Source organism: Alternaria rosae (genome assembly GCF_020736505.1).
Source record: "Alternaria rosae strain MPI-PUGE-AT-0040 chromosome Unknown BKA58scaffold_8, whole genome shotgun sequence".
Classification (NCBI taxonomy): domain Eukaryota; kingdom Fungi; phylum Ascomycota; class Dothideomycetes; order Pleosporales; family Pleosporaceae; genus Alternaria; species Alternaria rosae.
In genome coordinates, this window is record NW_025763577.1 from 911,340 (window position 1) to 932,121 (window position 20,782).

General features: G+C 53.7%; 7 protein-coding genes across 7 annotated transcripts; 2 read left to right on the plus strand and 5 right to left on the minus strand.

Annotated features, from left to right (window-relative positions):
• Positions 1-356: 356 nt before the first annotated feature.
• On the minus strand, positions 357-2,593 carry BKA58DRAFT_389934 (beta-galactosidase; the record flags this gene model as incomplete). The annotated part of the gene is made up of 1 exon (XM_046170797.1): positions 357-2,593. A coding segment is annotated over exon 1 (2,138 nt), but the record flags the coding sequence as incomplete, so codon positions are not given.
• Positions 2,594-3,638: 1,045 nt separating this feature from the next.
• On the minus strand, positions 3,639-5,861 carry BKA58DRAFT_471632 (uncharacterized protein; the record flags this gene model as incomplete). The annotated part of the gene is made up of 4 exons (XM_046175239.1): positions 3,639-3,961; positions 4,024-4,884; positions 4,950-5,570; positions 5,626-5,861. The coding sequence occupies 4 exons, from the start codon at positions 5,859-5,861 to the stop codon at positions 3,814-3,816; spliced, it is 1,866 nt and encodes a 621-aa protein (XP_046022616.1). The 3' UTR covers positions 3,639-3,813.
• Positions 5,862-7,469: 1,608 nt separating this feature from the next.
• BKA58DRAFT_442457 (uncharacterized protein) lies at positions 7,470-7,803 on the plus strand (the record flags this gene model as incomplete). The annotated part of the gene is made up of 2 exons (XM_046173900.1): positions 7,470-7,604; positions 7,696-7,803. 2 exons carry the CDS (start codon positions 7,470-7,472, stop codon positions 7,801-7,803), a joined length of 243 nt encoding a protein of 80 aa, XP_046022617.1.
• Positions 7,804-8,194: 391 nt separating this feature from the next.
• BKA58DRAFT_225816 (stromal membrane-associated protein) lies at positions 8,195-10,251 on the minus strand. Its single transcript, XM_046166350.1, has 3 exons — positions 9,980-10,251; positions 9,611-9,927; positions 8,195-9,554 (listed from the first exon to the last, which is right to left on the minus strand). Exons 1-3 carry the CDS (start codon positions 10,092-10,094, stop codon positions 8,361-8,363), a joined length of 1,626 nt encoding a protein of 541 aa, XP_046022618.1. The 5' UTR covers positions 10,095-10,251; the 3' UTR covers positions 8,195-8,360.
• Position 10,252: 1 nt separating this feature from the next.
• On the minus strand, positions 10,253-11,466 carry BKA58DRAFT_225799 (uncharacterized protein). Its single transcript, XM_046166349.1, has one exon. The coding sequence runs from the start codon at positions 11,266-11,268 to the stop codon at positions 10,540-10,542; it is 729 nt and encodes a 242-aa protein (XP_046022619.1). The 5' UTR covers positions 11,269-11,466; the 3' UTR covers positions 10,253-10,539.
• Positions 11,467-11,481: 15 nt separating this feature from the next.
• On the plus strand, positions 11,482-14,984 carry BKA58DRAFT_389945 (transcription factor S-II, central domain-containing protein). Its single transcript, XM_046170798.1, has 3 exons — positions 11,482-11,931; positions 12,058-12,674; positions 12,726-14,984. Exons 1-3 carry the CDS (start codon positions 11,925-11,927, stop codon positions 14,646-14,648), a joined length of 2,547 nt encoding a protein of 848 aa, XP_046022620.1. The 5' UTR covers positions 11,482-11,924; the 3' UTR covers positions 14,649-14,984.
• Positions 14,985-18,503: 3,519 nt separating this feature from the next.
• On the minus strand, positions 18,504-20,662 carry BKA58DRAFT_225841 (uncharacterized protein). The gene is made up of 2 exons (XM_046166351.1): positions 20,532-20,662; positions 18,504-20,480 (listed from the first exon to the last, which is right to left on the minus strand). The coding sequence occupies exons 1-2, from the start codon at positions 20,608-20,610 to the stop codon at positions 18,841-18,843; spliced, it is 1,719 nt and encodes a 572-aa protein (XP_046022621.1). The 5' UTR covers positions 20,611-20,662; the 3' UTR covers positions 18,504-18,840.
• Between the last annotated feature and the right edge of the window lie 120 nt (positions 20,663-20,782).

Genomic DNA, 20,782 nt, shown 5'->3' on the forward strand with positions numbered 1-20,782 from the left:
TCAAGTGGGATCAAAATATTATATGTGTGGGTTGCGGGCGCGGACGCGCGAATTTGCTATGGCAACGAGGAAATTCTCTCTATCTCGACAGAAATGGGATGAAATTAGTGTTGGAAGTATACGCCATTATCTGCATCTCGTTTTGCGACGACAGAATCGACATGCGCTGCGTTCTCATGTCTTGTCTACGACCCAGACCCGCTAGAGCATCAGATCGCCACCCCCGATACGCTGAAAACTAGTCAAGATTCACTGCTGGTTCAAAGACGTCGTTTCGTGAACACAATCAAGCCAGCGTAAACTTGGTAGGGCAAGCGACAGTCAGCATGTCTTGCACTCGAGCTCAAGATACACTATTGATGCTAAGGAATGTCGTGTGGATTCATTCAGATTAATTACACATTACTACCTAACTAGCAGCAAGAACAACCTTTCCACCACTCAACCCCTCCGCCTTCGCTTCAACAATGATCTCCCCACTAGCGCCGGCCTCGCTCCTAACAATAGCCAGCGCCATCCCGCCAAACGCCTTCCTCTTCGTCTCCGGGAACGGGCTCATGTCTGTCGGATCACCATTATCCGTAGCAACGATAACACCTGGGCCAGACGAGACCTCAAAGCTAATCTCATCATCCGCCATCGGAACCAAGATACCATTCTCGTCATGCACGGAAACAGTGATGAATGAGAGGTCGTAGCCGTCACCAGCGATTGTCGTGCGATCAGCAGTCATGTTCAGCGACGCAGCGGGACCAGCTGTGAACTGGGATGCGGTGGCCCATTCCTCGCCGTTCTTGTATGAGATGACGCTGATGTTGCCGGGACGGTACTTTACGCCATCCCAGCGGAGTCTGTAGTCGTACTTGCCCCTTGATTGACGGCCGGCTGAGACACCATTGACAAAAAGTTCTGCCTCATCACCCGAAGTGTGAACATGTACGGGCGTGATCTCGCCGATGCGATCTTCGGGCCATGTCCAATGGGGGAGGATATGGGCCATGGGTAGATCTGGTCTCCAGCGTGCTTGGTAGAGGTAGAAGCGATCTTTCTTGAAACCAGCCAGATCGATGATACCGAAGTAGGAACTTCGGCTTGAGTTGTCGTATGGGGTGGGTTCACCGATGTAGTCAAATCCAGTCCAGACGAATTCACCAGCCACGTAAGGGTGTCTGTCTTGCTGCTCGAAGACTTTGTCGGGTGAAGCGGCCCATTCAGGTGCGTAGAGATCGTATGAAGACACAATGTTGTTCTCTGGGTCTCCACCTTCCCCAGGCCCGCCACCTACGATGGCACTCTTGTTTGCGGTGATAGGGAAGAGGTATTTGCCGCGAGTGCTGAGTGCTGATGCAGATTCGGTGCTCCAGATCATTTTCTCGGGGAATTCTTGTTTGAAACTAGGGAAGGTGCTCACCCAGGAGTTTCCTTTGCCTTCGCCTTGGTAGTTCAAACCGATGATGTCGATAACGGCTGCTATTCCAGTAGTGGCGTTAGCGTTATTCATACCGATGGTCACTTGGCGGGTAGGGTCTTCTTCGTGGGCTATGTCTTGAAGTGTTCTGCAAGTCTCAGTACCAGTAGAGTTCCTTTGTTCAGGAAGCTCGTTGCCAACGCTCCATGAGATGATAGAGGGGTGGTTGCGATCACGGCGAATGAACGATCGGAGATCAGGCTCATGCCATTCTTGGAAGATACGATGGAAGTCGTTCTCCACCTTGGGGAAGTTCCAGGTATCGAAGATCTCATCCATGACCATGAGACCGTATCGATCGGCGAGATCAAGGAACTCGGGGGCAGGCGGGTTGTGAGACGTGCGAAGAGCGTTGTTGCCCATCTCTTGTAGGATTTCGATTTGACGTTCCGCAGCCCTGGTGTTGAAAGCTGCTCCGAGAGCGCCCAGATCATGGTGATTGCACGATCCTTGAACGTAGATGCGCTCACCGTTGATAAGGATACCTTGGCTCGGGTCGTACGTGACCGAGCGGATACCAAATACAGTTTCATAGCTGTCCATAGCCTCTCCGCCGACTGAGACGGTAGAGATAGCGACATACTCATTGGGGGTTTGGCTAGGCGGTGGTCCCCAGAGCTTGGGATTCGAGACCATGACTGACCCTTTTACCGATTGCTTAGAATGACCTGCCACATCCGCATCCAGTGTGGGAAACTTTGCGACAGCGTCGCCGGTAGCTTGCTTCGTCGTGGCGTCGCGCTCGAAAACCTCGGTAACGACCTCCACATGCTGCGTGCTGTTGCCCTTATTTTCCAGCTCAAGGACCATCTCGACAGTAGCTTCCGCTTCCGATATGCTAGAAGTGGTAACGTAAGTTCCCCATTGTCCGACGTGGACCGGGTTGACAGTAACAAGCCAGACATTGCGGTAGATCCCAGCGCCCGGGTACCATCGCGATGAGTCGAGCTTGTTGTCCAGACGAATAGCCAGCGTATTATCGCCAGCCTTAGCGTAAGGAGTAAGATCCAGACGGAAAGAGTTGTAGCCATACGGCCATCCACCAACAAGGTGACCATTCAACCACACCGCAGCATACGACATAGCTCCATCGACATCAAGAAAAACGGATTTGCCAGATTGGAGGACTTCCGCATCCATAGATAGCGTACGGCGGTACCATCCAATTCCGTTGATTGGCAAGCGTCCCAGGCCTCCCTCAACGCCTGGAGCGTCGAATGTGCCGGAGATAGCCCAGTCGTGCGGGAGCGAGACAGCTTCCCACGCGGAATCGTCGAAGCTCGACTGAACGTAGCTGATGTTCGCGCCGGGAGCAGCACCAGAAGGTCTCTCGTACTTTTCTCCAGTGATGAAGTCGTTCGCGCAAGGGAGCATCCACGGCTTCAACCCCTCATAACCCAGGCCATCTGGATCCGAGGTGAAGCGTTCAAATCGCCAGTCTGCGTTTAGTGAAGTGCGTTGGCGGCCTGATGTTGTAGACCGTGGCTTCGAGACCGCATGAGCGGCTGTAGCGTCGAAGCAGAGCCAGAACAAGAAGCCTAGGAGTAGGAAGCTGTACGAGTTGTACAACACTCGCAAGGAACCTGCCATCCTGGTGGGTAGCGATGTTTGCAAAGATTACCAAATTCAGATATGGCTCATCTGATGAATGACGGCAACCACAATGTCGCTGGATATCAATGATGAGCGTGAACGATAAAGGTGGTCCTTACACAGCTACTTTGTACCCGAGCAGAACCATACGATGCAGTAGAGCACGCTACGGGTCATCTTCCTCCGTCCCATGCAAAAACTTCGTCATGACCGGAATAACAGACATGTTCGGCCCGTCTGGGCAATACATAAACCGATGCCCGTAGAACGTTTCTCGCAGTACTTTAGCCTACAGAGGTACTTCCCCGCCATGCAGAGTGCGGGGTGGCTGCCTTGGCTATACTTGGCCATCGGCTTAAGTGCTCTTTGCATAGGACGGATCCACTCGTCAATGGGGAAGCTTTCCAAGACAGTTGCGGAGGATGAAGATCATGGAGATTGAGTGGTTAGGTCTGATGGGTGTGACGTCGCGAGCTAAGCCAGATAGGGTTATCGGTCCGCTTGCTTTCTCCGCACGGTTCCGCAAGCGGGGTCAGCGAGCAGCTTCACGCTGGGGGATCCTGACAAGATAGTGATCGTTTGGAGTCTAAGGTATATAGCCGTAGTTCTTGAACCGGTTGATGGAAATGCAAAAGATAAGAAGACAAGCGAGACGCCGACCGAATTCCCGAACGTAACGAGAGAAGAAAAAGCTCATCGCATCATTGAAGAGGACCGAAAGGAAATTGTGAACAGCACTGTGGGAGAGAAAATCAACGGCGCATCTCCGAAACACCACCGCTAGGAGACTTTAACTCCTGGACTCGGTCCTTATAGTCGTTGTAGCCGGTGTAAGGTTTAGCGATCATGGGTGCCGCAGGACTGCCCACTGCAGCATATCGCTTGCGCTTATGGAAGAAGCTGTGTTACCATAAGTTAGTATCTGCCTCAGTATCGCAACGCCCGTGGGAGATTAGACTTACATAACAGCTCCGATGATGGCTACCAGAATAGGCAAAACTAGACCAACGCAAACACCAATGATGATCTTGTTACTGACACCTCCAGTCGAGCCGTCGACGAGATCGTGTACATGGTCGCTTCCATCCTTGCCGTCCTCGTCGGGCGGAGCGACGTACGGAGTTGGCTTGCCGGACACGGCTCTCATGGTCTTTGCTTGCGTGCCGAATGCAATGGTCTCTTCTACGGTATCGGATGCTTCGACTGGCCATGTCGCTTCAACGCCGGGTGCTACTGACGTTGTAATGGTGGAGCTGAATCTCGTAGTAGTCGAGACTTGCTCCGAGTTGGGGCAGTTCGCAGGCCCAGGAATATTGCAGCTGACACCGCTTCTAGTGATTTCGGTACTTATCACCGTCTCGATGAGATCTTGACGTCTCTCCGGTCCAGGTGTAATGGTGGGTGCTGGGGTAGGCTTGCCTTGGATACCACATACCTCCGCCAACGTGGTCGTGAAGATGGCAGTAGATAGTTCTGCTACAGGACCCCATGTCTTTGTCTCGTTGAGGAACGCGACAGCGACTGAGGCTCCAGCGATGGCACCTACGGCAAAGTTGTATTCTTGCAGGACTTTCAGCTTGCAGTCTTCGTCATCTGCAGCGTAGGTGATGTTGGTGTTAAACTCGGCTATGTTTGCGAAGACGGCGACTTCAATACCGGCATCTACTGCTGGAGGACCAAAGTTCATGTTGAATACATTGAATGCTGGTAGTTCTCGTGGAACAACCTCAAGACCGCAGTGAGCACCAACACGAAGAGCTGCCGACATAGATATGCTTGCGCTTTCGAGAGTGACCGGTAGGAACTCGAACTGGCCGCCGTTGCTGAATGCAGTCAGTATTTGGAAAATATTTCGAAGGTCTGGTCAGGTGTGAGAGACGGAACTTACACAGTCATATCGGCAACTTCATTTCCAAACAACGGAAGGTCAATAGCAACGCCATCGTCAAGCTTGATGTGGAATCCGCTACTGATGTCGATAGCACCTTCTACAGCCAAGATCAGATCCACAGTAACGACTGCGCCAAGCATCAGGTATTGCCCTATCTTCATCCCGACGGGAGTTTGTGTAGCGAAAAGGGTAATTTCGTATGTTGCACCGGCGCTTAGGGTAGTTCCGATTTCCAGGTATAGCTCCATGTCATCAAATTGGAAGTGTAAGTTGGCATCATCGATCGTCGGGACGTCAAGGTCAAATGTAAGATTGAATGTGGGAAAGTCGAAGTCGAAGTCAGATGCGTCGATCCCGTCACTTATGTCGAACGAATCTTCGACCTCTTCTATCGACTTGACTAGATAGTCTTTGAAGTCGCTTGTGAGGTTCTGGACACCTGTTTTGACTGAGTCGGCGGTGTTATTGAGGAGCGTCGCGGCGTCGAAGTCGCCGTCAATCGTAAGCTCAGCAGTAACGACACCCTTTACGTAGCACTTTCGACAGGTGACTTCGATGCCAGCTTCAAGCGTCGTGGTACCATTTTGGTGGTCCAGCGGCTGATCGGGTCCGACTTGCCTGGCGGAATGATCAACGGTCATCGACATAGGAAGCACCTTGTCTAGGTACTTACACCGATAACAAAGTGGCACCGCTCCAGCTTCTTGCTATGTTTATCGGATCAGCTTTGAAAGAGGCCTCCCGGTTCTCTAGGCTAGCTAAAGCTAGGCCTCGCTTGATGGCATGATATGTATCTTCCACAGAGTGGCCAGGAGCATGGCGCACCTGTACAGAAGAGTCGAGTGGAGTGACCGCGGCATGGACACACGCAATGGCATATGCCAGAAACAGGGCGCGAAGAAATGCCATTGTGGCCGAAAGAAGAATAGGCAAAGTTGGGTAGAAATCTGCGAATGAAACGACCCAAGACGAACGGCAAAAGCCAGAGAATTGCTACACTTCAGACGAGACCAAACCTGCTCACTTATACACCACCATTGCTCACCCCACCACAGTACTTCCGGGCATGTACCGTCAAACGGCACGAGGCTTTGCGGCGTAGCACAACCGGGGGCCGAATACGCGGGATGCAACCGAATATGCTTCAGTACACTGCTTCGCCACCGGCTTCATTCCAGAAGCGGCGATACCGTAAGGAACAGCATCCTTCGGACTTGCATCGACTAGGCTCTGGTACATCTGCGACGGTAATCGTAACTTAATTTGTACTTTGTGTGTGTCGCCCGGTAATAAGACATGCAGGCTACGATACGTTCCCCGGTAGATTCGGGGAGGATTACGAGTGGTAGGAATGGTGGGCAAGGTATTATCGGGGTGCTAAGTGGACGGGAGAGAAGGCAGATTCAGAGCCAAGGAGTGAGTACGAGAACTATATGCATCTCGCCGTTGTTGTGAAACTGTGGATGTAGTCGGACTGCACTCTCCACCTCAGCCTTGCGGTCTTGGCCTTGCAGATACGATCAAGCAGTGCCGGTATGCGGAAATGTCTCGGCCCCATCATGATGGCCCCCATGAAGAGACCGAACCCGTGGAGAGATAAGCAAGGCTGGCGCACAGAGTATCCGTATACTATTTATGGGCATTCATATCCACGAAACCGAAGTATCTAAGTCTTCCAGAACGTATAAGCTGAGCGACTTAGCAAACCTAGCCCGCAGAAGGCAGCTCATTGGCGTCGCGGTGATGGTTGTTGTTCCCCTGGCAAGCGATGCTGCGTTTTGCGGCGCAGTAGATGCTTGGCACATATTCTCAGAACACTGCAGCGAGTGAGTGCCCCGGCAGTGTTTCAAGTTGAAAGCCATGCAGAAACGCTGTCTTCACTGGGCCGTCGTGCGTACATCTCTCATGCTTGAAGACTGCAGCATGCAGGGACGCGCGAATTAGAGGGAGCAGCTGGATTTAGCCGTATTCCAGAATACTGATCTTCAAGGTGCTTTGTCGTTGTATGTAGTGCTACATGACAGTGCCTAGATACGCTGTTCTCCGATGGCGATGGTACTGCGCAAGGGGTCTCGAGGTACTTTGCTGTTGCTGCCTTTAGGCACCTGCATGATGCTTTACAAGGTGAGAGAATATCGGTGCAGCCCGATGACTTTGCGAGGCTGTGATATCGAGCGAGACGAAACGAAAAGATAGCAATATTAAAGTCACAATGGGGAATTGCGAAGCTGGCGAAGCTTCCCCAGACCCGCACACGCGTGAACCCGCCGCCCTTTGGCGCTAACCCCATTCCCTCAGGGTCCCTTGGCGCCCGAACGTCACCCAAAGCCAGTCGCGTATGAAGGCTGCCAGACTATCCCGAAACCCGCCTTGAAGACACTCTCAGCACTACAGCAAGCCAAAAGATTGAGCTGTAGTCACTCTGCGCTTACGCGACCGTACATACCCCAGCATACAGCCTTCTCAGCCCCCAAAAACCACGAAACTCAGGCCGGGCGCCCCCAATAACCCGCAACAATGTCGCAAGCCTACGAGCGCGAACAACAGAACAATTCACGCCTCGATGAACTCGCCTCGAAAGTATCTGCTCTGCGGGGCGTAACGATAGATATCTACGACAATGCGCGCGATCAACATGTCATCGACAGCACGGTACGCTACCTGCGCATCTCTTGCGCGAGCACGCAACATCTTCCCTCATATAACTTCCATTCCCTACATAAGCCTATACTCCCATGAACAGTCCAACAAGAAGCACGCGCTTCACGGAATTCCAGCCCAACATGTCCCTACAATACCCCCTCATCTTTCCCAATCGTGGTACCAACAGGACGACTCCGTCACAACCTAAGCACTCGTTACACCGTAGCTGACATTTCATTCTACAGAGCGATACCTTCTCCTCCTTCGGCACATCACTCAAAGGCTCCGCCACACGCCTCACGCGCATGGCTTCTTCGGGGAACAAAGTCGCGATTCTGAAGTTGGCGGGGATAATAACAGGGACGGTGGTGGTGTTGTATTGGATTTGGCATTTGATCTTTTGAGAAAGACGTGATTCGTGGATATCAACCATACAGGAACATGTCTTTTAAGAGTCTCGGCGTGGCGTCGAGGGAAGACGGCAGAAGAGGACATGAGGTTGGGAGCGTAGGCGACTACGATGCGAATACTTATAAGGGTCATAGGTTGGGTCACAGGAACGATGTGTTACGGGCGGAAACGGCAGGGCCCATATGCATATCTGGCGTTTTCGGGGCATGTCTATTGTGGTTTCGATTCAGCAGTCTATAAACATCATACTATGTACATTACGCTCCATCCAGAGCCGCATCTTGATTTCACGCTCTGAAGGATACGGGTTGAAGCACGTGTAGCATGTAAACATCAAACCCGTACACGCTACTTCTATTCCCAAACGTTCGAGAAGAGATCATCGCTACCGCCACCGAATCCTCCTGCAGGCTTACTTTGAGTGGTCGTGGTGTGAGTTGTGGTGGTCGTCTGAGTAGTTGTGGTAGGCGCAGCACTGCTCCAGCCCCCAAAATCGTCGTCTTGGGTTACCTGGGGCGCACCCCAGCCGGGGGTCGTAGGCTGAGCGTGTGATGCTGTGGATGGAGCTGATGGTTGACTCGGGGCTGAAGAACCCCAAACGTCGTTGCTACCCCAGGCGTCCATGTTCGAGAATCCTGAGTAGTTCACGGTCGCAGGGGCGGGAGCAGCTTTGGGAGTGGGTGCGGGTGCTGGTGAAGACAAGTTGAATGCTGAGCTCGCTTGTGGTGATGCGAGTGGTGGGGACGTGACCCTTGGTGCAGGCGCCGGTGCAGAGGGCATAGACAGGTCCAAAAGATCGTTCATGCCGCTTGCTGCTGGAGCTGCAGGCTTGGATGGAGCGGGAGACGAGAAAGCGCTGAAGTCAGCCATACCACCTGACGGACTCATTGTGCGACTTTGCGACTGGGTCTGGGGAGCAGGCTTGGAATCGAAGAAGTTGCCGCCGCCACCAAACATGTTGGAGGAAGAGGTTGTAGGTGGTGACTTTGCGCTGGAGAAACTATCGAGGCCGGAGAAAGGTGAGGGTTTAGCTGCTGGAGCAGGGTTGAAAGACAGACTGCTAAACGCATCGTTCATGCCACCAAAAGCCGACTGTTGAGGCGATTGCTGCCCCTGGGGTGACGCCAGTCCACCAAATGAGTCTTGACGTGCATGCTGCTGGGGCTGGGGTGGTGCGGCAGGCTTGGAAGCGTAAAGCGATAAGATGGACTGCTTGAGATCTGGTCTCGACGGCGCCGCTGCAGCAGGACCTGTGCTAGATGGACGAGATGGTGCCGCAGAAGATGATCCGCCGAGGAAGTCCAATCCCAACAATGAATCGCCAGCCTTGTTCTGTTTCGGTGGGGCTGTCTCTGCCTTGGGAGGCCCCCTGGCTGCAATCGGCGGCCCAGTGCTCGGTCGCTGAGGAACGGGGTCGTCGCCAAAAAGGTCTATGGTTGGCGGCGCTTGTGCTTGTCGCGGGGGAGGAGGAGGCTGGCTGGAGCTCTGTGCTAGACGTTGCGATGCGGAGCGTTCTATTTGGACCTTCTCCTGAACCTTTTTCAATGGCTACACTCTGTTAGTTGCTATCCCGTGCAGATGTGTTGTCGTCCTGGCCCACTTACAATATCGTCGTCATCCGCCTCTAGAGTCGAGGGATCGGGCATAGGTCCTTCCATGACCCATCGTTTCGACTCGTACTTTGTGCGAATGAAGTTCTCAATCTTTGCCTCGGACGGCACATGGCCAGGCGCCAGTTTCGACTCCCAGTACTTGTTCGCTCGCGCATTGCCCCATTTCAGCACGCTCTGAAGTTGCTCGTCGGTCCAGGTATCGAGGTCGACTGACTTGACTTTGCTGATATGTGTTCCCATGCCACGGTGGATTCCCGAGCACCGAATGCAGATGAAGACGCCCAAGTTCCAGCTGGCCCATCGTGGGTCTGAAGTAGCTGTCAGTGAGAGCGCGTTATACTACGATCGCTTATAACTCACGCTTGTTCCTCTTGCAGTCGGAGCATGTCTTGTTGCCCTCGAGCTTTACCAAGTTCTTAAGCGTGGCGCGATTCTGTTCCGCCCGATCAGCGGCAGGGTTGGGCCGTCGCGACATTGTGGGGTAGACTGCCGTGTGTGGAGGTTGTGTTGGGAGTGCCGAGTCGTATGTCAACGCGTGTGTCTAAGAGAAAGCAGTATCTCGCGAGGGCACGTGTCAGTCGAGGGTGGAAGTGGGTGAGTGGGGTTAGGTTGTCTCATTCGTGCCTGAAGCGTTTGGTTTCTCACCAATGACGCTCGCCTTGGCACTCGATACCGCCATCTCACATGTCAGGGGTTTGCTTTGGGCTGCAAGTCTGCAAGTCGTTCGAAGTGTTGAAAAAAGCAGAATAGGTAATTGTCTCTATGTGATGTCGTATTTGTATGACAAGGACAAACCCTGCTTGGACTGAATGTATCGCTGCTTGGGAACGCCTCCCCGGGTATCACAATTGTGTAATGCTACAATATAATACATGCGCTGACCACCAGAAAGCCTACTGTATGCAATGCGGGCCTAGAAATTAAGCGGGACGAAACCTCCAGTCGTCCCAGTCCTCGTCGTCGGACTCGCTCTCTCCATCTTCTTCGATGGCTTGAGCCGCTGGCGCAACGTCCTCTGCCTCGACTGGTGCTCCAGACTTGGATCGCAAAGCTTCTCTCTGTTCGCGTAGTCGCTTCACCCTCTCTTCGAGGCCTTCCATCTCTTCGAATTCGTCTTCGAGCGCCCGCGCAGCATCCTCTTTCTCGCCCTCCATCTCCTCGTCCCTCCTTGCGCGTTGTGCACTCTGGTCTTCTCGTGCTTGTGCGGCGATCTGGGCGGCTGTCATGGGCGCGGCCTCGATGACAGCACCCGAGTAGGCGGATCGAGTGGGCGGTGGTGGCATGGGCTTTTCGGCGTTCATCTCGTTTAAGAAGGCATCGAGCTCTGCTTGGGCTGTGGGATCGAGTTGGGGCTCAGCCACCTTGGGTGCCTCTGGAGGCTGGGTATCTGGTGTGGGCGTGCTTTCCTGGGCTGCAGGTGCCGACGCAGCCTCTTCTCCATCTTCTGTAGCCCCAGCGTCGAAGAAGCCCGCTGGTACACCAGCCTCTTCCTCGGTTCGCGTACGTTTCCTCTCCTCCACTGTCTCGTCTGTAGCCTTGCGCTTTTTCGACGCGGGTGCTGTCGCAGGAGCTGCCGATTGCTTTTGGGGCTTTTGCGCCTGCTGCCGTGCTGCGCGCTGTTGTCGCAAAAGAGCTCGTGCGTCGGCCATGATGATGCAGGTGGTTCTTGCTCTTTTGGAAATATGGGTCGTCGTGAATGTGCCTATAGTGTGCGATTCCGCCAGTGTTCTTGTTGAGACTGGCTGGCGCTGCTCCCAGTAGCTCCAGACGCCAGCCGCGCAAAGGGTCCACAGCTCGCTAGTGGCCAGGATTACGGCAGCCAAGGCGTCGGCAAAACGCTGTGTCAAAGCTCCACCTCCTCACTGACACCACTCAGTCCGACACCACACGACACATTGCGACTCCCACAGTCAACCCGCACCCTCTCACTGCTGTCTTCTAGTGCGCTCACGGCTCAGCGCATGCATTGAGCTTCCATCCCTCGCGGTTGACATCTTTTTTGCGCCCACACACCGCGCGGCACCGACTCCGCATTCGGCAGGTACGCGCAAGAGGCAGTTGCGACTCATAACCGGCAGTCGCACAACGTATCGCGCCTTCTGTCTGTGCAGTTAGACAGAAGCGCTCGCTCGCGCTCGTTTACTAGTTAGAGGCGGCTCCATACTTGGTGTCCGTCTGTCCGCAGTGCGACGCGCGTAAGGCAGGATTGGGGCTTTCGTAGAGACTTTTTGAATCTTGTTCCGCAATAGCATAAGCTGCACTCGTGGTATCGTCTATATTGAGCCCATCACCCGTGTCCGACACCATGGCCGGTAAGCAGACACCATCTACGCGCATCCGTCGCATGAAGCCACTGAGTCGCGCCCCTCATGGCACCCGCACCACCGCGCGCACGCCCATCCCCAACCCTCACACCGATGCTGATATTGCCACTGCAGACGAGATCCGCCGCTCCGGGCGCGCCAACAAAGGCCACCACACCAAGAACGCTGATTCTCTCGACGAGCCGTCCCCCGTTCCAAAGGCCAAGGCGCCACCAGTTTCGGAGAAGAAGGGACAGGCGCAAAGCAAGAAGGGACAAGCAAAGGCCCAGTCGCAGCGCGCGCAGTCGACGCAATCCTCTCAGCAAGATGAGGAAGAGGAGGATGCCATCATCCGCTGTGTCTGCGGCGACCAGCGCGACATCCGCGGACGCCAGATGATCTGCTGCGACAGCTGCGAAGCCTGGCAACACAACAAGTGCTTAGGTCTCCCCGAGGGCGACTTCTGGGAGGGCAAGAGCTACTACTGCGAGCAATGCAAGCCCGAAGACCACACCGAGCTGCTCGCTGCCATGGCGCGTGGAGAGAGACCATGGGCGCGCAAGAAGGGCTCCAAGCCCAAGCCCCGACCCAGCGACGTCAAGCAGGAGGCCGTCTCAGAGAAGGCCAGCACGCCTCAACAGTCGGCCACGCCCTCACAGACAGCCCAGGCACCAACTGAGGCCCCCACGCCCACGCCTGCTCCCATCACTGTGCCGACGCCAGAAGCCTCCAACGGACATGCAGAGTCAAAGGTATGCCATTGCAAACGCGACAGACTATCGCATACTCATACATGTACACAGGAGACCAAGAGCCAGCCGCAATCGCCGCTCGGTGAGAAGCGTCGCCATGAGCCTGCCACCGAAAAGGCCAACGCAAGCAAGAAGCGCAGAAAGTCCAGCCACCACGAGAGCAAGCCTACCCCTCAGTCAGCCTCAGTCGGCGACATCGATTCGCTCCCGCAAAACCAAAAGGCCGTGGCAGAGAAGCTTCGGGACACACTCGCACCATTGATCAGCACCGCCTCGGAGAACAGGGGATTCCGCATACCGGATGGGCAGACTGCCAAATCTTTGGCCACCAAGTACACTCTCGAAATGAGCCATGCCGCTTTCAACCTCTACGGGGAACCTACTGGATCGTCTTCGCCATACTTCACTAAAATTCGTACCATCATGTTCAATATCAAGAAGAACACGGTGCTCGTGGATCGCCTCCTCTCTGGAAGCTTAAAAGCTGATGATCTAGTCAGTATGGAGGCTGAAGAGATGGCGAGCGAAGACAAGCAACGTGAATACGCAGCCATGCGCGAAGCGGCCGAGAAGCAGATGATTCTGACCGAGGAGGCCGGACCGCGACTACGCAAGACTCACAAGGGCGAGGAGATTGTCGGCGAAGACAACTTTGAGAACGATCATGATGACTTTAAGCAGCCCACACTCCGCGAACGAGAGAGCATCACCGAGGACACTGCGATGCAGTCACCATCCGGAACACGCCCTCCAGAGAGTCCCGCAGGTGCATCACGAAGACCTACAGAGATTGACACCGCCCAGTCCGAGCATGCACGACGAGCATCCGCCAACTTCGACATCAACTCCGTCTTCGACAAAGTCCGATCGCCACAGCATGATCAGCAGGCCTTCCTTCAGCGTCGCCAAAGCTCAATGCACATGCAAGACAAGCCTCCGGCTGCAGTTGATGATGCCGACGTCGACCGTTTGCTCAAAGACGAAGACAATGATGTTGAGATGTCAGGATACTCCTCGGACCCGACTGTTTGCTGGCAGGGCTCCATCAACATGCAGTCAATGGAGCCTTTCGATGCGGTCGCTCGATTCGTCGCTGGTGGTGACTTCGGTCAGATCGTGCCGTGGGAGAAGCTGCTGACCAACACCGTGGCGATCCAAGGGCGCATCGAAAGCGCAAAGGGAAACGACTACATCCAGAACATTGGTCACACCGAAAGCCATGAAGTTTCTATCCTGGCCGTGAGCCCTGTTACAACGGATGGACGCACCATCATGGACCATCTGTATGAGTACTTCCATTCACGCGGCAGATGGGGCGTAGTACCTGTCGAAGACAACGACATCCTGCGCGACCTCTACGTCATTCCTATTGAGGAGGGCGGCAGCAATCTCCCTCCGTTCATCGACATGCTCGAGTACTGCACGATCGAGACCCCTCGCAAGGAGCACATGTTGATCCTAGCCATGGTCGCCAAGCTCCCCGAGATCAAACCTCAGCTCCCGCCTACCCAACACTTTGAGCGATACCCAGAGCAAGAGATCGCAACCGGTCAAGTGGCCCCGCCTGTTCTCAACAATGGCCCATCGCCACTGAATAACCCCCACGCCCCCCAATTCTCCCCTGTAAGCGCCGCCTACCCACCAGGCCAGTACGGCAACCCGTTCGCCGCGCCGCCTGCAAATATGGTTCCTGTCCAACAACCCACGCCACCCGTCAACGGCCCACCCCATCACCAGATCCCCAAGGCTCTTGAGATCCTCGGTCCTTACATTGATGCGCCCGTCATTGTTACGATCTTGGGGTCTAGCCTATCCCAAAACTCCGTAGTCTCGGAACTGCAGATGATCAACTTGAGGCATATCGTCGAAACGGTACCTGAAGCGCGCGACAACATTACAGTGCTTACAAACCACCTCCGCTCAAAGACTGAATCAAATGGACAACAGCAGGCACAGGCGTCTGGAGCCCCGTAGATAAGGGTATCAGATGCGCTGGCTTCTTTGCGCATTCGCAAGCGCTGAATTCAAGAGTAGGAGCGGGGGTTTTCAGGTTCGGTGTTTCGAGGCGCTCGGATGGATGTACAGGTATCTCGTAGCAAGGCAGGGCGAGGCCGGGGCGTGGAAGTTTGGGCGGCGCTCTCTTTCTCTTGTATTTGATACCCACATGTGGTGTACCCTGTTTGTCCCATGCGATGAGGCAGAGCGGTTCTGCAGTCCATTTACCTCATTGCTTATGTGTACGCTCATTGCTTTTCTCTGTTTCTGTTTCAAAATACACATACTCTTTCGTCCAAAAACAATGCTTTCTCCGTACCGCTTTGTGTGACTAAACTAATTGACGGGGACGCTGCACATTACGCAGTGTCAGGCGTCCAGCTAAGCCTTTTCTCCCCAGGTGATCTCTTGAGGCCATGCGGTAAGCGAGATTGACAGTTCGCTGTAATCAACGGTTTTCTTGTCTTTTCGACTTTTCTTCCTGGATGTAGTAATGCAATGACCCCTCCTTCGTCTACCCTTGTCCAACTCACACTCTCATCGGTGACGACCCTTAATCCACGCCCCGTTTTCCGGCATATCTGCAGGCAGAATCCCACACACACCGGTATTCTGCATACACCTATACAGAAAAGCGCTAATCACTGCTCTACTCGTGCTCCGGAGTATGTTGACCATCACACAGCGTGCGGAAGAGCCCGCAATGCACTTTCCCGTCTCCCCGATGTGTATTGGACATTCAAATGGATATGCAACTACAATCTACACTCTGCCCCAAATCTACTCGATACAGTGCGTTGAGCTTCTTGGCACCGGGAACACGGCATATGCATGTCTCGTCTATGCCACATGCAGCTATCCATACCCGTCCTTGAACTTACTGCTTCCGGTATGTTGAGTGTGTTGGCACGGGGTGTAACGTGCGATGCAACGGAGATGCGCGCATACCTGATCCTGTGTAACTGTTGCTTGACTAGATAGTTTGATGTCTGCATAAGGAGTCGCTTCAGTATGCAGGACCTACGATCAACACTTTGTTTGAAAGTTACTAGATTAAGTAGATTTGGCGGGGTAGTGACGGTAATTGCATATGCTGTGTAACTGTTGCGTAACTATTGATGCGAGGAAAGTACGACAATGACGATCAACACTTTACCTGAGAGTTACTGAGTTGAGTAAAATCGGCGGGGTAGGGACGGAGAATGTAGACGCTGTGTCTGCATGATATGAGGGCAGCGGGAAGTGATGTGGAACGCAGGCATCGACACACAGCTTTGCTATTACTCGAAATAGTGTGTTGAATCTGTTGAGTGAGCACGAAAAGAGGGAAAACGCGGTGTCACACTCTGGGAATCAACGGTCAGTGAGGAACTTGCTAGATACAGTAGTCTCGCAGCTGCAGCTCGCTGGTCTAGAGCGGGCAAGGTGATACCATGAGGGCACAGCAGATGAGAGGACTCGCCGATTCAGTAGTAAGTTGTGGGTTTTCTGTCTATGATCGATGGCAAGTCATAAACTTTCTAGATGAAGTATCTTCGTAGCTGCCACTAGATGGCCGAAGGTGGACAAGATGGTACAGGGAGGTACAGAAGACCAGAAGTGTAACCGGTTGCATGTGGATATCTGTGTCTGAAATCGATGGCCAACCGTGGACTTTCTACATGAAGTAACTTCTCACCTGCAGCTCGCTGGTTTAGAACATTGTACGGTGAGACCAACACTTCACAGCAGGAGTGCAGAAAAGAGGCAACCTGATATCGCGATCCCAGGTCGTGAAGAGAATCCTAGCACCCTTACTTCCCCATGGCGAGCCACCGCGATCAACAGCTCCCTCGCAAACCTGCCTATCCGAGTAACCCAGCCCTGTCCCGCGGCCCCCATTGGCTCCACAAGGCCAGTGCCCTTCCTGTGGGCGTAATCGACGGTTTTCACTAAACCTTCCTAATCAAGCAGCCAGCCCTGCCTCGCACTTGCAATTGGCCCCATATGCCAAGATTGCTATGATCCACTCCCGGTCGCGCGAATTACCCGATACGGCGCACCGGCGAAAAAGCGATTGGCTCCACAGGGTTGGAGAGCCCCGCATTGCCCTTCCTGCTACGATCGATGGTTCTTGGGTATCTGCCTAATAGAGAAAGCTGACATGGGACCAGGGTTGCGATTGGCTCGCAAACATCTCGCCGGTGTCCCACGCGTGGGAGAGTAACCGGCAGGCATGTGTTGACATGTGCGATGCCAACGCAGCACCATACACGGGACGCATCGTACTTTGCACTTCGTATGCAGGGAAGCGGAGAAAGACTCAGGTAGCGGTAGATCAATATCGCATCTAGACTTCTTTAACGCCACACGGCCTGGAGCGCTCGTCGTGGGTACCCGCGGATCCTTGTATCCATCCTCTTGAAGATATCTACGGAAGGCCTCACCATCAGCGCAAGGGTCAGAAGCAAGATCATGAACCGAGTCAGGCTTTCAGCACATGACGGAAACAGAATGAGAATGAGAACAAGAACAAGAATGAGGACCGGAGCACGAACACGAGCGTGGTCGTCATTCGCCGTTATTCTAACCTACACTACACCACTAGCACCACCATACCAACTGCTCGAGCAGAACCCACCAACGCGAATGCGAGACTATCATCAACACCTCCTCCTCCAACTGCCGCATGCAGCCATTTCGTACAAGAAACAGCGCAGCTAAAGTAAAAACACCGACCGTGGACAACCGCACACACCGATGTTGCGCGGCAACTTCCCTTAGCGTAGCCCTCATGTAATCAGTAATCGGAGCAAAGCGAAAGCGAGCATGGGCACGGTTCTTTGTAGGATACCTACGTTGCCGCCACTCCTACCACACGGGACGGCCGACCGATGTGTTGGTACGCTACTCCTTCCTTTATTTTAACACCGAGATACGAAGATAGGGTTTTGGTGAAAGGGAATGCGAATGCGGTGCTATGATCGATGGATTACTTGTTTAGGGAGGTAGGCACGGTGGTTTAAGGTGTGGAGATTGAGGCTATAGCGGCTAGGGATGATTACTTATTTTCCCGGTTGGATCGGGAGATGTGGACAGGGTTTATCCCGTCGTCAGTGATGCGAATCCGATGCTGGAATCGATGGATGGAGGTGGAATTACTAGAGTTGGTGATTTGGAAGGCAGGATTAGTGATAGAGAGTGGAGTTGACGTTGTGGCGGTCGAGGGTCCATGGATGTTGGGGTGATATCGCCAAGTAAAGTTCGGAGCCGAAGGATGATGTGGATGCGAAGGATGCGAAGGATGCGAAACCGAGAACTAGGACCATGATTGTGACTCCGAATGAGAATGAGAAACAGAACGAGAGACTGTGGTCGATACTTTCCATGATACCTTCCCACTGCAGCAACGAATGACGCCGTGGAATGCGAGAACGAGCACGCTAAGGTGAATGGCGAATGCGAAGGACATCTCATAACACGAGCATAGGCCAAGACCAAGTAACGCCGCGAAAACATAACAACCTCCACTCGAGTCCCACCTCATCTCATCTTACCCGATCTCTCCCGTGCTCCACCAAGTCCACCCAACACTCCACTTCGACACCAACTCCAACACTGACCCGAGGCTCAGAAAAGTATATAGATCAACCGTTACCTATTCTGAATCAGTAACTACCAGGATGAACTGTTCATTGTCCTTTTCATCACCGCCTCGCTCACACCCAGACCGGAATCCGATGAAGTAGTCTTCGCAGAAGCGTGCTTCACCGAATTCTTTATTATTCTCAAGCATCGAAGACGACTCAAACCACCAGTAGGGGTTATGTCGCATTCAACGCTTTTAGGGACTACTCTTGTACGGAGGGACAAGGGGTGGAAGAGCCCAAGTATCTGTGCATACATCTCTCACGAGTCGTATGTAGGTCTGAGTTGATGGGAAGAGTAGGGAGGAAGAAGAAGGGGTGGTGGGAAGGTTTTATACGCGTTGCAGGATGTGCGTGTGTGTGGATGGTAGGTGAGGGTGTGGAGATGAGACGTAAGCGGACGTATGATGAAGAGGGGAATTATAAGGCGTACCAGTGGTACAGCGACTGCGGAACCAAACTCTAAGAAACTTCAATATGCAAGTCGTATCTCGATAACATGCATGTAGGTTGAAGCACAGCATATGTATTACGTGCATGGGTATCTACTCTTTCAGATAACTCTTCAAGCCCTCTTTCCCTACATTCATCGCTCGCTCAATCTCCGCTTCTTCTTCGCGTAACCTGCCTTTCCCGTAGGCCAGATCGCGCTCTTGCTTTCTCTTCTCCTCACGAACGCGTCGCTCACGGTCTGCGAGCGCTTTCTCGCGTCGTTCGCGCTCGGCCCACTTCTTCGCACGTTCTGCTTCTTCTTCGGCGGAGTAGACGACACCTTCAGGTGCGGGTGGTAGCGTGGAGATGTACGTGTTAATGAGGCCTTCGCGTGTTGATGGCGGGAGAGAGATGTAGCAGATGTCGCTTAGTACGGCGGAGGGTAGGGTATCGATGGTTGTGGAGCGGTTGAGCAGTGCAAGAGGTTGGGCTCGCAGGAGTGCTGAGAGATCGGATTTCAGATCGGATGATCGCATAGCCAGACGCTTGATGTGGTCACGGTATAGCTTCTCCTTGTCTTTGTCTGGGAGCTTGGTATCCTTGAGCTCAGGTTCTTTCTTGTATTTCCGGCGAAACTCTGGCCAGTAGAGCTTTGGTGTTGCATGCTTGTCGAGGAATGCCAAGTACGGTATCCGTGGGTCTCGTTTCGCTTGCCGGGCTTTCTCTTCCTTGAGAAACTGGGCTTTATCTCGCGACCATTCGTTGAAGCATTCTTTGCGCGCTGCCATGTTCGGTAAAGCCTTGTATCGCTCGTCGTCAAATAATACACCGTCCTCCAGAATTTTGTCCCAGGGTGCAAATGGGCTGACTTTGGTATCGTCGAGGAGCTCCTTGAACAGCGCTTTGCAGTCCTCTTCGGACAAAGCAGGTTCCTCCTCATCAAATTGATCGTCATAGCCCTGGTCCATCTCCATCTCCTCCATCTGTGCCAGTTGCCATGCCAGATCGTCATCTTCCTCGGGTTGTGGGTCTCCAGATGGTTCTTCGGTGCGCTGTCGTTTCTGTGCATGCCCCGATGCCTCGCCCTCATCGTCCGTGACTTCGACCTCTTCATACTCCTCATCGTTCTCCATACCCTCTTCACCGTTTACTTCGACTATCTCAACCTCCTCTTCCGCTTCTGCCAGCTCCGCCTCGATCTCAGCCATAGCATCGTTCTCCTCTTCCACGTCGCTGGGCTCGCCCCGTTCCCTGCGTTCCTTCTTTTCGCGCTCCTTCCGATCGAACTCGACAACGGCAGTCATGACGTTGGGCGGGAACTTCCAGAAACTTTCGTTTGTGTCCTTGTTCCACACAAAACGTCGTCCGAACTTTGTCTTGACCAGAACCCATGGCGCGCAGTTTGGTATGTCCTGGCGATGCTTTGGCCTATCATCGCGGTCTCTTCTTCGGTCGTTGAAGCTGTTCTGCCCTCCGCGCACCCCTCCCCGATGCCCACCTCTTGATTGTTGATGCGCCCCGCCATGCTTGGGAAATTGCTTCGGCGCGCTCGCGAAAATGAAGTCGTTGATCGAAGGCTGAGGCTGGGAAGCAGTTTGCGCTGGTTGGCTATCATGGCCAAGGCCGTAATTGGAGGGCGCGTGGTAAGGTGCGGATGCAGGTGGCGGCGTTGGATTATGGAATTGCGCAATCTCTGCAACAGGTCGCGTATATGTCGATTTATTTAACTCGGCGTTGTAGTAGTATGAGTGGCCTGCAATGTTAGCGGAAGCATATGACGCAAGTAGGCGCTGGCTATAGCTACCTGAAGGCGCCTTGTGCTCTGTCCAGCCTGGAGGGAGCGGCGCTGCGGGTGCAGGCGGTCGCACTGGTATGTCCGACATGGTTATGTCGTGTTGCAGCCAGGAATTGAAGCTATTCGACTCTTGCGAAAAGAGTTGAGGATAGGAAAGTTGGTGTTGCAGCGCGCGATCCAAAAAGTGGTCGGCGCCAAGCAGCCTGAATCGCCGACGCGCTGCGTAGGAGCTTGTGCCTGGAGCTTCCATCAACACCAGC

Bases quoted from the DNA above. Each gene is read 5' to 3' on its own strand.
- BKA58DRAFT_225816 (XM_046166350.1), bottom strand. From the start codon at position 10,094: ATGTCGCGACGGCCCAACCCTGCCGCTGATCGGGCGGAACAGAATCGC. The intron at 9,928-9,979 runs GTGAGTTATAAG...CAGCTACTTCAG, and splicing joins CGACTGCAAGAGGAACAAGC to ACCCACGATGGGCCAGCTGG. The intron at 9,555-9,610 runs GTAAGTGGGCCA...AACAGAGTGTAG, and splicing joins AGGCGGATGACGACGATATT to CCATTGAAAAAGGTTCAGGA.
- BKA58DRAFT_225799 (XM_046166349.1), bottom strand. From the start codon at position 11,268: ATGGCCGACGCACGAGCTCTTTTGCGACAACAGCGCGCAGCACGGCAG.
- BKA58DRAFT_389945 (XM_046170798.1), top strand. The intron at 12,675-12,725 runs GTATGCCATTGC...ACATGTACACAG, and splicing joins ACGGACATGCAGAGTCAAAG to GAGACCAAGAGCCAGCCGCA.
- BKA58DRAFT_225841 (XM_046166351.1), bottom strand. From the start codon at position 20,610: ATGTCGGACATACCAGTGCGACCGCCTGCACCCGCAGCGCCGCTCCCT. The intron at 20,481-20,531 runs GTAGCTATAGCC...CTAACATTGCAG, and splicing joins AGAGCACAAGGCGCCTTCAG to GCCACTCATACTACTACAAC.